Raw genomic sequence first — 18,833 nt, forward strand, 5'->3', positions numbered from 1 at the left:
CGAATATTTCAACAGTTTACAAAACATCCTAATCTATGTTCTTTCAGGCTTTTCAATCTCTCCAAATAGGACGAAATTATGGGTTCCTTACACTGTTTAATAAAACAAATATAAATTGAAACTGTGAATGTAAAGACATGATTTAAATACAATTTGTTTTAAGTTTTTTTATCAATATTATCAGATTTGGGTTACTGTTGAGATCACATAGATGAGAGGAGTACACAAAGTTACAATTACGGTTTGTTCTGTTTCCTGAATAAACCATTAACTACCATTTATCAGCTGTCAAAAAAGTGCAATGTAGCATAGGGAACAAGAGGCCCAAAGGGCCTGTATCGCTCACCTGGTTTGTAATGCCAAGTAATGTTCTAAATACAGGTTCATTGTTTCTTTTCTGAAGGAATTCGAATATTTACCTCTAATTCACCTACTGGGCCCTACCCATCCTGCCCCCGGGGGGGTCAGAGCCAACATTTATAGAAGTTCTGTTCCCCTTCCCCCGTGGATGTTTGTGGCCAAATTTGGTCACAATCCATGCAGAACTCTAGGACAAGTAGCGATTTATAGGATTTACCTCTATTTCCCCTATTGGGCTCCACCCCTCCTGCCCCCGGGGGGTCAGAGCCAACATTTATAGAAGTTCTGTTCCCCTTCCCCCAAGGATGTTTGTGGCCAAATTTGGTCACAATCCATGCAGAACTCTAGGACAAGTAGCGATTTATAGGATTTACCTCTATTTCCCCTATTGGGCTCCACCCCTCCTGCCCCCGGGGGGTCAGAGCCAACATTTATAGAAGTTCTGTTCCCCTTCCCCCAAGGATGTTTGTGGCCAAATTTGGTCACAATCCATGCAGAACTCTAGGACAAGTAGCGATTTATAGGATTTACCTCTATTTCCCCTATTGGGCCCCGCCCCTCCTGCCCCCAGGGGGTCAGAGCCAAACTTTATACAAGTTCTGTTCCCCTTCCCCCAAGGATGTTTGTGGCCAAATTTGATTACAATCCATGCAGAACTCTAGGACAAGTAGCGATTTATAGGATTTACCTCTATTTCCCCTATTGGGCCCCGCCCCTCATGCCCCCGGGGGTCAGAGCCTAACTTTATACAAGTTCTGTTCCCCTACCCCCAAGGATGTTTGTGGCCAAATTTGGTTACAATCCATGCAGAACTCTAGGACAAGTAGCGATTTATAGGATTTACCTCTATTTCCCCTATTGGGCCCCGCCCCTCCTGCCCCCGGGGGGGTCAGAACCTAACTTTATACAAGTTCTGTTCCCCTACCCCCAAGGATGTTTGTGGCCAAATTTGGTTACAATCCATGCAGAACTCTAGGACAAGTAGCGATTTATAGGATTTACCTCTATTTCCCCTATTGGGCCCCGCCCCTCCTGCCCCCGGGGGGTCAGAACCAAACTTTATACAAGTTCTGTTCCCCTTCCCCCAAGGATGTTTGTGGCCAAATTTGGTTACAATCCATGCAGAACTCTAGGACAAGTAGCGATTTATAGGATTTACCTCTATTTCCCCTATTGGGCCCCGCCCCTCCTGCTCCCAGGGGGTCAGAGCCAAACTTTATACAAGTTCTGTTCCCCTTCCCCCAAGGATGTTTGTGGCCAAATTTGGTTACAATCCATGCAGAACTCTATGACTAGTAGCGATTTAAAGGAAATGTTGACGGACGGACGACGGACGGACGGACGACGGACGGACGACGGACGAACGACGGACGACGGACGCCGCGCCATGACATAAGCTCACCGGCCCTTCGGGCCAGGTGAGCTAAAAATGAAGCATGCAATAAACATTTCTATATGTCTGGAAACAAGTAATTTAGAAGAATGTTAATTCAACACCTAGTAATTAACAAAGCATGCATATTTTTGAAACGATTGGAACTTAAGTAAGCAGCACATGGTCATACATGCACTAGCGAGCTATATATGTTAAAGTCATTGTAGCATTTTGAACATCTCTAATGTAAAAAGCAGTTCTACAGGTATATTTGTGTTAGTTGATAACCATTTATTAACATATATTATTTTTGTAAAAACCTATGTAACCACAAGTGACAGCTACGTGATTGTGAGCTTTCTAATATACTACACACAAAACTATATATATATAGAGTTATTGCATTACCAAATAATTTATATGTGTCATCCACCCCCTTATATATTTATAATCCCTACCCCCACCTCTCTCCCTTAAAGGTGACAATGCAATGATACAATGTAGTAATATTAAAACTGTAAAACACTAGTAATTGTATGTATCAAGTTTTATCCCCCTTCCCCCACCCTAATTTCCATCCTATCTACAAAGGACATGTTGAAGAAACACCTGAACAAACTGTAGATATATACACACTGTAAAACACTAGTATGTATTATGTAAATGACCATCCACTATAGTCATATATTGTCCCTATCCCCTCCCTAAACCATATCTACAGAAGAAACATCAAAACCGCATATAGTTTGTACTGTAAAACACTATGTACATGTCTTGTACAAATATCAGCCCTCCCCCTTTACCCCTCCCATATCATCCCATTTATCTACGTCCCTATCCCCCTACCTTTAAATAAAAGATTTCAAGGACACACCACAGTAGTATCTAAACTCTATATAAAGCCATTTGTCACTAATAACTTCTAGTCGCCCGAGTTGACAGTACGTTACTATATATAGACGTGAAGCTGTTAACAGACTATGTCCATACATGCATGAGTCTGTAGTAGTACTAGTATCGGGGCTGTATATATATATATAGTCACAAAGTAATGTATTTCAGACTATCCTGTATACCTGTGATATACAGTATTGGGTACTATAGGCATAATATATTTATCCAATACAGAAACTAAGAATTGTGTGCAACTGTTTCATATCTTATATGTTTAATTGGACTTGGCGACATCTAAAACATTCATATATTTATATAAAGATCATACAGTATTGCTGAAAACAGGCTAGGTACAAGTCACACAAAGTGATAATCAATATAAAATAACACATGAAGTAAATTCTGAAAAGCATAAGGTTGCAAATACACAGATATTCTACATTCAAGCTGACTGATATTGGTTCTTCAAACAAAATGAAATTGTACTGAAATCTACCATGATCATCATTGAGACATATTGATAGAATAGGAACCTAGGAGACCACATGATTGAAATATTCACAACCTTACACATGCACAAACAACCTCATTTCTTCCTACACGCCCCCTTTAATATCACATTAAATCAAGAAGCTGGGCAAATATGATAAATTATATGAGACACAATTATAGGTTATAATGTGAAGATGGCCATGCAGTTTCAGTCCTAGACATCAAGTAATTGGATTCCACTGATTGCTGAATAAACTTACCATAGATCAATATGCCGATTTTCAGACACCAAAATGACGTGGGTGAAGAACAATTTACCTTTGTAAATCCCACCATCAGAAGATTATGACATTATATTTTGATGTGAATTTTGTATTGTCACAATCTGTGAGACTACTCCATTATCAATCATACTTATAATTTACCAACATTATATTGGTATCTTGGTGACCTTGACTTTTTAGCTTATTGTGACCTTGAACTTTTTAACTTCACAGTGATCTTGAGTTCACTATTCAAAGTCATGGTGAATGTTAACCTGATTTTACTATTTGAAGTCTTGACCTTGACTTTAACTACTTTCAAAGTCATGATTGACTTTGACATTGACTAATCATGGTGCATACCAGTCAGCCTTTGATTTTTCAAAGTCAATAATACTAAACTTAAATTAGCTATTGAAAGTACCAGGTGATGGCTAAACTTGACTTAACTATTCAAATTTATATAGGCATATAACTAACAGAGATTTAACCTTTCAGAAGTCATCAACTTTTTCAAACAGAAAAGACAATTAAATATTCAATCTGACTATAGTCTATTGATGATTAGCTTAAATACAACTGCACTATATATACTTTTTTCAGTGATCAACCTTTACCTTGACCTAAGAGAACTAACTCATTGAACAAATTTTCAAATCTCATGCAATGCAGTTTGATATAGCCAAGTAAAATTCCTCACATACACTCAGACACTATATATATGTGTTATAGTATGTGTACAGGATATGTCAGACATCAGATGCAAGCATATAAAGGGAAAATGAGAATTACCAGTATTGATATCAAGTGCTCTAGATCTGCAGTCTCTTAATACATTTTTAACAAATAACTTTCTCACAAATACATAAAGCTGTATTTATATATAGTCATTCTTTGTGATAAAAAATAAATCCTGGGTTTATGCGATACATAACACACACAGAGATGTATATTTATAGATGACAAATAATAATGTTAATATATTCTGTCCTTTGCATTATACATACAAACATTTTACTCCAGATAAAATGTTGCACCTTAACCTACGATTTGGAACAATAACAGCTTATTGTCTGTTATATACAATCTGTTTATTATATGTAACTCTTAATTATGCAGCTCTCCCAGCAACAGTCAAACACGGAACACATTTTACACAGGTAACCATATATATATACAGGGAACACCCTACAACCTTATCTGTGCTAGGAGTTCTGGCAAAGCAGGTGAAGCATATCGGTGTGTATACACTTGACCAGGACTGGCATATGTACACTTCCTTTGTCCTATATATAGAGATAGGGTCAATAATCTCCTACCGATCACTCTCTTCTGTGATACATCAACCACTGCCACATCATACTACTAGTTCATGACTTGTCCAAATCCTGATACAAAAATTATATCAACTTGTCTAAAACTCTTGCAATGTATTTTTCTTTGGTTATAATCACACATTATTACTTTAAGTTTAACCTCCTTTCACATCATAATAAGAGATTCACTATCAGTGTTAATAATTGTGTGCTTACATCCTACCCTGAACAGTATATGTTTTATATGCCACAATGATGACTAACAATATAAAGTCCTGAGCTCGAGGTGTATACTATATTGAAAGCACTGTCAACACATCTACATACTGCTAATCTACATATAAATTATTACTTTATCTTTGTTCCGAAGAAGAATAACCATCATTTTTCTTGATTACCTATAGCTAGTTAGCTGAAGACAATAAAATGACATGTTCCTGTCAATGTAACCTATAGACAATCTTTTAACAGTAAAATCCAATTATAGCGTACATTTGGTTACCAACAAAATTACTTTGTTATATGCATAGGGTGTTACACACATATTACAAACATCTTACAAAAACCTTAGCAGAGACTGAAAGTTACAACGTTATATCCTGAATGTGTGCAAGTTTGTTCATTATAAACATGTTTTTTCTGTAACAACTTCAAGACAAATAATCATAACCCTTACCATTCTTCTTTACTATCACAACTGACCTTGACCTGCCTTGATTGAAGACAAGTGACCTTCACGTTTCTACAAAGACAAATTACCCACAAGATAAACAAATTAAAACACTTACCTGGCTGGTCACATTGCACTTCATTTTCCTTTTTGCTTTTCTGAGGGAACTTTTTCTTTTTCTTTTTGCCAAATATCTTTTTCTCTTTTGTAGACTTCTGGGCTGGTAGCCATTCATCATCAACGTCCTCCACTTCCTCCTTGAGCCCCAACCTGTCGGACGGTTCCATCTTTACTGGAGAAGCTGTCTTTGGGACAGGAGCCGGTTTCGGCTTTTCCTGGACAAACCGCTTGTCTAAGGCTTCTAGAGCATTTAACGCCATGCTTTGAGAAACCATTGGTAAGTACACAGCCTCACCTCTCTTTTTCCTTCCTCGCTTTCCCTTTACAGTCTCATCCACCGAAGCAATTTTGTCTTCAGGATTTATACCAAGGATGCTTTTTCTCAAAGACCTCTGTCCGCCAAGTTTACGAATGATAGTTTCTTCCTCTGGACCAAAATTTAAACTCTGAAGCATTAGGCGTTTCTTGAGTCTTTCTTGCTTTTTAATATATTGTGATTTTTTCTCTTTCTCTGAAGATACATCAAAATCTTCCAACCAGCTATCACCTTTATTAGCATCATCATCTCCTAATTCATCTTCATGATCATCTTCATCATCGCCTTGCTCCAGATCCTCATTTTCTTCCATACCATCCTCATTTCTTTCAGACTTATTATCCCCCTTTGACATACCCTTCCTGATAGTGAAAATGAGGTTCTTCCTGCGCTTTTTCTTCAAATTGAGTCCAATCTCTTTAAGTTCATCAGGCTTGAGCTTTTTCAGAAGACGAGCCTCAGTTCTCCAGTGCAGTTTTCCTGCCTGAGAGATTGGTAAGCCAGTCGCCTCAGCTAGCTGCTCTGTATTGCCAAACTTTTTCTTCCATCCTTTGATCTTTGTGATGTCAGAGGTTTTCTGAGGGGACTTGAAGTTAATGTTTTTATTTTTTGATTTCAGAATCATATATAGCTCTGTTCTATACAACTTTTGATATTTTTCTAGAGCCTTGTGCATTCCACGAAGATTCTGATTCATCTGTGACTGAGCTTTTAATGCTTTCAGTTTATAAATTCTTTTATTGTATTTCATTTGCATTTGGTCCCGTTTTTTACGAAGATTCCTCAACCGTGATATACCAAGTAAAAGGTTTTCATTTTTACCAATCCTGGTTTTTCGTTCTACTTCAATGTGAGCTGATAATGTTTCCTCTGATGGAAACGACACAAACACCATACCATCAACTTCGTCAAAGTCAGGTTCAAGCTCTTCTTCAAATTCCTTTTGCTCATTCTCCTCATTTTCTTCATCATCTTCATCAACATCTTCTCCATCATCTTCATCATCATTCTCTTCTTCATCTTCATCCTCTTCTTCATCCTCATCATCCTCATCTTCTTCATCATCATCCTCATCATCTGAACCAACACGAACCTTTTGCTTTTTCATTTTCCGTAGGTATTCATCGAGGGATTTACTCTGAAAAGCTGCCATCTTGTCAGTATTATCCATCTCTAAAGATTTTAAAACCTCAAGTGGTTTAGGTTCTGTTATCTTTGGCCGTTCCTGTGTGTCATAGCCAGTGTTCCCTCTTGCCACATTTGAGACAGTCGATGACCTGCCGAGATTGTTTTTCAAGGCTGCTATTCCTGTAAGACCAATCTGAGAGGAAGCAAGTCTTTTCTTGTCTTTCTGGGCTTCATCAGCTTCAAGGTCATCATCATCACATGTCAAATCTACTATAGGATCTGGGACTTTGGACTTAGCATCTTTCTTGGAAGAGTCACCAGATTGTAAATCCTTTTCACTCGTACCTTTTTCAAATTCTTTCTTGGAATCTGTGTGATCACAATCAACACTAGTATTAGCTGGTAAATTGTCAATGTCATTCGTGTCCTTCACTGTGTTTTCTTCCACTTTACCATCCTCCTCCTCCTCCTCCTCCTCCTCCTTTTCACCTGGTTTATACGAACACATCAACAGATCGAATATGTTCTTTCTGGCTGGTGAGTCATCCGTCGTAGAATCAGCATCTGTAGATGTCACTGTAGAAGATGGCTTCTCTACTTTCTCCTCTTCTTTCTGTTCACTTGTGGTCACAGATTTAACATTATCAGATGAGGAGGTAGCTGAGTCCACAAGAATCACATCAGCAGGATAAATGGTATTTTTGTCGGGGGAGTTATATCGCCTAGACATCCGTCCCTGAGATTCATGTTTTTCTGGAGATGTTTGTGCTCTTGTTATTCTACCAGGGGAATAGATTTTGTTTGGAGAGCGCCTTGTCACTCTTTCAGATTCATGTGATTTCGGCACTTCATCTTGTCCACCAGGGCTAAGCAAGTCCTCTAATGAGTTTTTGTTTTGGTCATCTTTACGCATTTGTGGATATTTTTCAGGAGAACTACCTTTCAATGCAGTTGGAACAGTATCTTTTCTACTTTCACAATTAGCCTCTTTCGTAGTCTCCTTATCTGGAATTTCAGTAGAAGGTTTATCATCAAAAGATATTTTGTCCTTATCTACAGTATCCTCCAATAACATTTTGCCATCATTATCTAATACTATTAAACTCTCATCACTTGCCTCCTCCTCATCACCGCCAGGAACAGGTTCATAAAGCGGTGAATTGAGAAATTCTGGTAGAGTTTTTGGACATTCGAGATTAAATTTCACACGCGAGATTAGGCTAAACAGATTGGTACTCTTTGGTTTCTGAGTCACTGAGTTTTCCGCGGAATCACTTTTATTGCTGGTTTCCATGGCATCAGATGCCTCACTTTGGTTTGCATTATTTTTGTTGTCATCAGTTGGTTTATCTTGATCTTGTTTAACGTCACTTACTCCAGGAATATCACTTTTAGTTTTGTCCTTCTGAAAACTAACCTTGTTACAAACATCTTTATCAGAACTAGCACTACGTTGGGAATCACTTTCTGTTTTTATCTCCGATACACAACTAGGGTCAGGTTTGCTTATATCACATTGTAGCTTTTCACTATCACCTTTTTGTTTTATCTCGCTCTTACTCTTGATTGTTTGTTCAATGTCTTTGTTACTCTCATCTTTCACTTTGACTTTAACTTGTTTTACAGGACTAGTATGGACTTCCATTTGTTTGGAGGTATTCTTCGTTTTCACTTTATGTTTCAAGTCACTTTTCCCGCCCGTTTTCTTTTGCTTTTTGTCACTACACACTTCCTCAGAAATCACTTCCTGTGAATCAATTTTATTACAACTCTTACTTTTTGGTGAATTTTGTTTTGAATCCGATTGTCCAGTTTCACTTTGAGAACTCTGTTTTTGAACACTTTTCTTTGAACCTTTTTGTTTACCACCTGAGTGCACATACTTGCTGCGAATTTTTTCAGAGTCTGTTTTCTCACAATCAGATTTGTTTAAACGTTCTGAATTAGTTTCATACTGTTTTAAGTCCATCATTTCTGAACCATCATTGTGGGAGTCCATAGCTGCTTTAGAAATATTGGTTTTGTCACTTTTGAGAACACATTTTTGTTTGAAATCGGTTGCCTTAGCTTGAGCTTGTTTGGGTTCCTTTTTACTAGAACCCTTCTGCTTCAAATCACTTGCCTTGGAATTACTGTGCTTCGACACATTTTTATTTGGAGATTTTTGTTTCAAGTTAATTGAAGTATTAGTACATTGTCTAGAATTAGAATCACATTTAGTATTCGTATGGTAACTAGAAACACCTGAGGTAGACGGAGATGATGTGTTGGTGGTATCTGTGGAGAATTCATGTCTAAGGCGACTAAGTTCCTCCTTGTGAACATTAGCCAAATGTTCCTCCATTTGTACCTGTATCTGACTGTCACGTGTGTTAGTCTTCACACCCTCACTAAAATCGATCTCCCTAACGGCACCAGTCTGTTTCTTTGCTCTCGGATATTTGTCACTCTCCGACGCTGTATCCATGGGAGACTTTCGTCGTGAAGGAGTAATGATTTTATCATTGGATAACGTTCGTGTTAACAGTGCATACAATTCCGATGTTTGGCACTCGGCTGTTTTTGTAAGTTTTTCTCCTTCTGCCAATCTTATTGGTTTTTCATGCTCTGGTGTTTTGTCTTGCCTATCCTCAGGACTGCTACCATTTTGAGATACTCCAAATTTTGGTGACCTCCTTGGAGATTTAAGAGGGAAGAGAATCATATCGTCTGCATACCGTACACTAGGAGAACGTAGCCGGCGACCATGCCGTAGATCTCCATCTTTTGGAGCTGTTGGAGAGGTAGACAAAGGGAGATAACCAAATGTATCTGCAGACACTGTATCTAACGATAACTGATCACCATTGTTAAGAGTAATCTCAGGTCCAGAATCATTTGGCACTCTTGAATCTGTAGTGAATACATCTGACAAAGTAACTGTTGATGAAGGGGAACGTTTTTTCTTTATTTTCTTCACTTTTTCACTTTTTTCTGGACTAGGACTAGCTTTGGTGCCATTCGATGCAGGCAGAGTAGGACTTTCTTTCAATAACATAGAAGAATTTTTCAGATTTTCTTTCTTTTCCGAATGATCTTTTATCACAGTTTTAGTCTTGCTTGGCTTTTCAGCCAAATCATAATTTTCAAGTTTCGTTGGTGACTGATAAGAACCCTTTTTAGGAGAGATTTTTTTCTTGTTTCCTGTATGACTCGGTTCCTCATTTGCCATATTTGAATTGGATGATGTTTTTAATAAATGTTTCTTCAGTTTTATTCCACTGAGAGTACCACTTTGTGCCGCTTTGGCTTCGTTGTCACCCTGTAATACGTCTCGTATACACACAATGGGTGTACTGGTTCCTCCTGACGTTTTGGTACCTCCAGGTAATCCACTTATAGCATGTTTGATGTTTTGGTATACAAAGATACGCCCTTCAGCTTGAATCTCCTCTTCTACAGGACTTCTCCCTGTCACATTTCCTGAGTTCAAATTAGAAAAAGCACTTTGGGGAAAAGTGGTGTGTTCTTTTTGTGCTGAATAAGTATTTGGAACATCAGATTCATCACAGCCAGAATCAAAAATGCTCAACCTTTTTTTTGATCTGTATTTATGGCAAGATTTGTTATTGGTTTCCTGACGTGTTTTGGAGTTTGCTAATGAATTTTCTGCTGACGATGCAGTTTCCTGTGGGATGCCAGTTCTTTGCCGTGATGACAAATCCTGTTGCCTAGGAGATGAGGAATGTGATTTACTGCCAGGTTTTGAAACATTCCCTTTTTTTAAAGATTTGACGGAGAATGCTGGATGTTCCACATCCCACTTCTGTGGTTCACCTGTAATAGAATAAGTTCGAGCTATAATAAACTTAATCTGGAGACAATAGTTCTTTTTTTTTTTTATTTTAGTCAATTATTTTACCCCTTTTGGCTTCTCCCACAGCTCCGTGGGGGTGGGGGGCATATTTTTCAAAAGTTTGATTGGCTTTGTGCCTTAGAAGGTTCGTACAAAATTTCAGTGAATTTGCTTTGGCAGATCTTTTGGAGAAGTGGAAAATGCAAACAACAATGCACGACAACAGACAAAAGGCAATTAGAATAGGTCACTTGAGACTTTATCTCAGGTGACCTAAAAATATTTACTAAATGTAACCGCCATCACTTTTTTATTCTTACTGTGACATAACCTGTCAAGGTCATCTCAATCACATCAACATCAATATGTGTATACCGAACTAAACTTATAATTAAGTTATTTTGTTGGTACCCAGAGATTTGTTATAACTGTGTTTTACTGCATATCAAAGATCTGCAACAAGACATACCTTGGTCTTCAGAAAGATGGCTGTGTTTTTTTTGGCCCTTCACCGGTGTAGAACAAGTGCCTTCCTGGCTTTTGGTCTTGGCCATTACATGTCTTGTGTTCCATTAAGGTCATGGTCACTTTAATTTACCTACAAGAAAAAGGTCAAGGTCAAAAACTGTTCTCATAGACATGTCATTAAAGTTATTAAGTATAATCATTAATTGATACCAAATAAAGGTCACATTTCATGGACAAGGTTAAATCATCATTTTCATAATATTAATGGTCAAATTCTATTGTGGCAGGAAAACTATATATATCAATTAGAACATGGAGCTGATGCATAGAGGTGTAACGATACACTCATGTCTCGATACGATATGTATTGTGATATTTGGTTGAATACGATACTTTACGATACGATATACTTATCTTTACATTTAATCTACAATCTTTCTATTTGCTATCTTTAATCAAAATATAACATTGAGTATTCATTCAAACAAAAATGTATAAAATGAAACTTATTTAATTTTAAAGCTAACAAATGTATGTATCATAATACTAAATATTTTCTATCAAAATTTTTTGAGACTGATCAATCATTTCTTAGTATTATTTGTAGATTAATGATTCTAAACAAGTAATCTTACTATCATTTGAATGTATTGTATCGTATTGAAAAGAAGATAGATGTATCATGAAATTGTATTGTCAAGAAAATATCGCTATTATATACATATCTGTATCGCGATTTATCGTTATACCCTTACAGTAATGCACATATCTGTTGTATGTGTTTAATGTCATAGTAACAATCTTGATAAATAGACATACAAATTAAAGTAGATCAGAGTTCCAAGAGAAAAAACCCATTGATATTTAATAAAAACCGGAGAGACACCTAAAAACAACAATTTAACACACTTTGGGTTTTTATTTAGAAATGTTTCTTGTAATATTGTATGATTTAAAACAAACAAAATACTTCCTGTTTTGAACATTGACTAAGTATTTTATATTTATGACAAAACAGATTACATCAAAAGACTTCCTGCTCCAGTCTTAACCATTTGTGTATCTTAATCAAAAACTAAAATATTTGTACAACATTTTCTAAACATTATATATACTGTTATTTATCTTAGACAAGAGATGAACAGTATAATTTTCCAAATAAAGAGGGTTTTTTGTTTAGATTTCACATAAGAAATTGTCAAAACAAATAATACATTTTTTTCAACAGTTCCCCACAAAGAATTTAGCCTTTTACCCTTTTGAACTTGAATGAAGTTCAAGGTCATTCATTTGCACAAATCTTCATTCAAGGTCAAAGTTATTCATTGATACAAATTTGGAAACCCTTCATACCAGCAAGTCATAGGCCTTCCAGTTATTGACAAGAATTAATTTGTTCAAAGATTTTAGCTTTTCTAACCCCTGTGACTTTGACCTTCATTCAAGGTAATTTTTCAGAACCCAACTTGGTCGCCTTTAATACTTGTTTGTTTGTTTGTTTGATTAATTAACGTCCTATTAACAGCTATGGTCATGTAAGGACGGCCTCCCATGTATGCAGTGTGTTGCGTGTATGTTGCGTGAGGTGCGTGTTTTGGGAGACTGCGGTATATTCGTATTGTGTCTTCTTGTATAGTGGAACTGTTGCCCTTTTTATAGTGCTATATCACTGAAGCATGCCGCCGAAGACACCAGGCAACACACCCCACCCGGTCACATTATACTGACAACGGGCAAACCAGTCGTCCCACTCCCGTTATGCTGAGCGCTAAGCAGGAGCAGAAACTACCACTTTTATAGACTTTGGTGTGTCTCGGCCAGGGGACAGAACCCAGAGCCTTCCTCACAGGGGCGAGCGCTCAACCATAGGCCAAAAGTGAGGTGGTGTCAAGTGAGACTCTAGGAAGAACAAAGTAATTTAGGGAGAAAGAAAAGATAAGATCCTAAATTTAGTCGCCTTTTACGATCATGCAATAGGGGCAGCAGGTACAATTCTTACGCCCTACCTGCAGGGCCACCTTTAATACTAGTTAGTATGCCAATGTCCATCCTCAATACTTAAGGGTTTACTATCCCTGTGGTTATATTGATCCCTGCAATATGTCATAGCAATGCTTCAGCCCTTTAAGCCTATTTGGTGTACATCAAAATAATTTAATAAGGTAGACTGGTTAACTATGTGTGGATTTTAAATTAGGCATCACTCTCTTTGATATTCAAAGGATGTCTTTGCAGGCCTGTGACTGATCAGTTTTGTTCCCCTGAACTACCATTAGTTTTAATTTACTATGAGATAGTCAAGGGTTGCATATAACATCAGTGATAGTAACCCCTGGAGTATCAAGGATGGCCACAGGCCCAATAATTAACATATAAGGTCTCTAGGTCTGTTAATATTGTTATGTATAATATTGATATTTTATCTGAAGATTTTAGAATCTAACATCTTTATCACAGTGGCAATTCTTACATAATGTGAAGGACAAAAGTTGGACAATATGACATGCGATTAGAGCGTGATTAGTCCTACCTACCAGTGATTGTGACATCATATTTTTGGTGGGACAAATGATGAGACTACTAGTACCAAAACCATTTAATTTACGATCTCAAAACTGTAATATTCATAAACGTTTTGGTTCACAGATTAAGTGTTTTGTAGCTTTATTCAATATACGTTACATGTAGAAAGAAGTAATCAGTTGACCAAGAAGTTTCAACATCAATGATTGGATATAACTGCTAAGTATTAACCCATCATATTCAAATGATTAGTTGATTAGCAACATCAATCTCAACAAACAGCACTTCTCATCTTCGTTATTTTCGATATCAAAATACAGCACATTCTTAAACTCGCTTTTGATTTCAGTACTTTTTGTTTTGAGAAATTAAGTGAGATCAATTTTGATGAATATTGTGAAAACAAAAGTATATAGTATCAGAAATTCCTGTTTGAAAATGATCATTGATGTTAAAATCTCATAATCGATTAAAATATGTTGCATTTTGGATGATATATCAATTATAATCTATCATGAAACAATATTGCTAACATCTCAAAAATTTTACCTACCATAATCATATTGATGTGTTATGATCATAAATGCTATACAATCATAAGACATATGTTGTAATAACCTCATCACAAATACTAAATGTCAAATTCAATCATTTTCATGAAGTTCATATCTAAAAAACACAATAAGTTTCTATCAATATTATTCTCATAAAATATTAGTTATGTGATACATAGAATCTTGCACTAGCTAGTTGCCAATTAGTAAATCAATAACACTCCTTAGTTAATTGATGAACCACTGACTTGACTAATCATATGGCTTAGTACATATAAAATTATTCAAATAATACTTTGTTTGATAAATTAATAAATCTCAATCCCGTAGAATTATTAAAACCAAAATCACAACAATACAATTAAGTTTTTTATATAATTGAAGGAAAAGTCTAATATATATTTTCTTTTTTTCAATTTTCTTAAAAACATTCTTTTTTTCAATTTTGTACAAATCAAAATACCTTTGATATCTATCTTTACCACAAATCAATCTCAATTTTTTTTAATTTTTTTTTTTTAATTCATGATCATTTTCTTTCTGATTTTTTAAAGAAAATAATTTGGTCTTAAAAAAAAACAACCAAAAAATCATATTGCATTTAAAGTGAAAATATCAAATTTTTAAGTACAACTTTTCAAAATTATAATTGTAATATTAATATTATCTAAAACCTTTATCAAACTGAGTTAATTAATATATCAAAATCAAGTAAAATATCTATTTAGAATATATTATCATTTATCAACCAAACATTGTTAATAAATCTTGATTGCAAATAAATAAATAATTCCATCGTCAATTCACAGCTTTTAATTTTTTCAAAAATACACATAAATCACTCAATATTACTGAAAAAAATCATTGAATTTAAATCAAAATTGAATTCTTTTTCAAAAATATTATATCTATGTTTTACTAATTCTTAAATGTTATTTAACATAATGCTACAAAATGTATCTATCGAAAAAATCAAATCATCATTTGAAAAATATGCCATCATGTAATAACTAATTCTTTGTTTTAAATGTATATTGTAAAACAGTATGGACACAAAGGAATTATCACAACTAATCAGACATTTTTTTTAAGAAAACAATACTTTTCTATGATAAACAAAGCTATGTTGAACCCCTTCATACATACACAGTTGATCAACTCTCAGCTGACAACTACCGCCAAAATAAACGACGTTATGTGGACAAAGGCGAAAGCAACCATAACAAACAATGCTCTTTGATAAGAACACTCGTAATTCACTTACATCGCAAAATATTATCATTTAAATGTAAACAGCATTTCATATTATCAAATTATGTTCAAAGTCACTTAGAATAAGGTTTCTAGTGGTCCCAAATAGCACCGTCTTTGCTGTACGTCAAAACTGTCTGGATTACGGAAGCACCAAATTCGCGAAAATTCAAATACACTTTGTAAATGCGTTTTCATCAAATAAAACCATGTATGAACAAAAAACCTCCGCTAATATGATAAATTGAACATATTTCTTTGTATTCAACATGATTAAAACGGATTAATTTGTTCAAACATAGGCGTAAAACGTCAAAAACATCTAAAGCTCAATTCACGTTTACGGACCGCAACACGCGGTTATCGTCTGTTGCTATGACCATGTCATCTTTCGATAGCTTGTTTACGTTCTGTGGCCAATATGTCAAACATTTTTCTATTTCAGATACATTTCAAAGGTTCAAAGCAAACAATGTTTAAACGTATGAAATTTGTCGGATCGTCTGGATACATAAATAAGCAAGAAATATTCGAACACCCTACACTTACTATTTCTCCGCCATCTTGAGGATAGAATGCATATACCGCAAAGTGTTCTGGGTAATATCCGCGCGTTCTATCCACGTGTGTCATCACATGATTTCTCTTACCAGCCAAAAATAGTACACTGTAGCGGTCACAGTGAAGACCCTACCCATCACAAATTTCGATAAAATACAGCTAAATCATTACCGATCGAGTATTACCGAGTATATAATTTGATAACAGACACTTTATTGTATCAAGAAAGCTGGCCGAACTGTAACAAATCTTCGTATATTCGCTGTGTTTGATAAAATTTGTTCGGGACATGTATAGCCGCAGCTCCCGTACGGGTGACCTAGTTAGCGAGTTGGCTGTATTGCCACGCGGAAGAACGGTTCTTGTTATTGGTTTCAAACGGAATGGATTAGTACATTGTTTCTTGATCGGAAATTATTAGCAAAAATGAGAGAAGACGAATAAAACTATCAAATGACATCAACATATCGGTTTGTCTATTATGTGCATTGATACGTGATCAGGTTTCGTTTGCATACAGGGTGAAGGTTTTCGTTTACATGACGAGGCGAGTCGTGTACAAGCCATATAAACAATACATTTTGCTATTCATATATTACTACCGGGGTGAAGGCTAATAATCCTTTCGGTCCTATTCTTGGATTCTTAAATGTACATAAATTACAGTTTAGTAAGTTAATGTTATTTGTGTCTTTTAAGGTGCTATTTAGATGAATTGACAACTAAGGGGTACTGATCATACCTCGAGATAATCTAAAAGCTGGTCATTTCGAGAGATAATCAGTAAGAATTGGTCGTGGTAATTTCTGTAACGTAACAACCGCGGATTAAAGCCTAATAAATTGATCGGAAGTCTATGGTATTTCTCATTTCGTAAAAGAATCACATTTTACCTAATATTCCTGTATAAGTCCAGTAGTCATTAACATGTGTGTTCAATGGCATAAGGAAAGCACACGTGTGTACGACCATGTGTCGCCATGTGTAATCGAACACACAACTACTCGCATTCGGATTTGCGAGTTAACATGTTGTTGTTAGTTGCATACTTTCATTTTACCAAAACATATACACAATGACGTCCCACAAAGGGTCGACTGACCTTGGTTGAAAACCCCAATATCAAATACAGTCTTACATAATCTGAATAGCTTTCAGTTTTAACTGAACATCCAAATATCGGTACATAACCAGTTAAATTCAATATTACGAATCCACCTACAATATGATGTCAACGACAGAAGTCTAAAACTGTTTATATACTCACGCTGTAGATCCTGTATGTTGAACTCGAGGGTTAGACAGACATGTAGCTAGAGGTCATTAGGTGCACATAGGTGTCACCACTAACATATCAAACTATAATTATTGTTTCAAACACCCAAATACCAACCGACCAGTTACTGTAGCATTCTAAGAACTAGAAACCATCACGTGTTAAGATAAAGCATACAGTTAATTGGGTTTAGTCTTTGAGTTTATTATTAATAACATATAGTGATATTGATAAATAATTAAGTTGCTGCTGGAACAAGAATATATGTGAGGACTTGCATGTACACGTGTTGTATTACATGTCTCTGTTTACATGTTTTTGGAAATTTTAAATAACAGGTTAGATAAAAAGCAATTAATGAATTGCAATAATCATATGAGATGCAAAGCGAATGAAACTTGCATGCTTTTCTAACATTATCTATAACCGGTAATGTACTGAGGGGAACTCGGCTATTCACGGTACTCCAAATTAGGTTCTTCACAAACGTGATGAATATTGTAAAAATACCTAAGTAATGAAAATAAACTTTAAATTTCGAAGTTTAGTCTTTATGTACACCAAATGTGACATCATGCAGTCTTGTACATGTACATTACAGCCACTGTTCGTTTTCATGGCCTGTATAGAACCATGGCATTTTTTCTGGTCCATTTGTATCACTTGTCCTTGTTGATAATCCAAATTTTAGGAAGTAACTATTTTATGTAATGTCAATAACAAGTCTTCGTATACAAATTCAAACATTACATGTCTGTTCATATCTCTCATTCTATACCTTATAATTATACAGTTTCTTATATAACATGTGCAGTATCATGTTCATCGTCAACGATGGAACCTTACTATCTAATGTCATTTTGTTTTCATGCCAAATCATTAAGTCTTAATGTCAAATAAGGGTCTGACTATATAATGTCATGTTGACTACGTGTCTAGCTATCAAATGTCGTGTAGACGCGTGCATAAATTGTAATGTATTGTCGACTTCTTGGCTAACTATTTAATGTCGGCGTCGTGTCTAATCATTCAATGTCGCCTTAGTGTCTTACTACCCAACGTCGTCTTAGTGTCTAACTATCCAATGTCGTCTCCGTGTCTAACTATTTAACATCGTCTTCTGGTCTAACAATTCAATGTCGTCTTAGTGTCTTACGACCCAATGTCGTCTTTGTGTTAAACTATTCAATGTCGTCTAAGTGTCTAACTATCCAATGTCGTCTTCTTGGCTAACTATTTAATGTCGGCGTCGTGTCTAATCATTTAATGTCGTCTTCTTGTCTACCTACCCAATGTCGTCTTAGTGTCTAACTATTTAATGTCGACTTTGTGTTTAACTATTCAATGTCGTCTTCTGGTCTAGCTATTCAGTGTCGTGTTAGTGTGTAACTATTCAATGTCGTCTTAGTGTTTAACTATTCAATGTCGTCT

At 35.8% G+C, this 18,833-nt stretch overlaps 1 protein-coding gene across 2 annotated transcripts in view; it reads right to left on the reverse strand.

The window, feature by feature from the left end:
- The window catches only part of LOC138327728 (titin homolog), a 47,490-nt gene extending 30,039 nt beyond the window's left edge, over positions 1 to 17,451 (reverse strand). The window contains exons 1-3 of one of the 2 annotated variants that reach the window (XM_069274047.1): positions 17,394 to 17,451; positions 11,239 to 11,367; positions 5,489 to 10,750 (exon numbers count right to left, since the gene is read on the reverse strand). In XM_069274047.1, coding sequence (XP_069130148.1) covers positions 5,489 to 10,750; positions 11,239 to 11,323 — 5,347 coding nt within the window. In that variant the 5' untranslated portion in view covers positions 11,324 to 11,367; positions 17,394 to 17,451. Of the gene's footprint in view, positions 1 to 5,488; positions 10,751 to 11,238; positions 11,368 to 16,114; positions 16,152 to 17,393 lie in introns of those variants that run through there. The other variant, XM_069274046.1, reaches the window with a different exon arrangement.
- Positions 17,452 to 18,833: the final 1,382 nt, after the last annotated feature.

This window comes from Argopecten irradians, chromosome 7, assembly GCF_041381155.1.
Source record: "Argopecten irradians isolate NY chromosome 7, Ai_NY, whole genome shotgun sequence".
Classification (NCBI taxonomy): domain Eukaryota; kingdom Metazoa; phylum Mollusca; class Bivalvia; order Pectinida; family Pectinidae; genus Argopecten; species Argopecten irradians.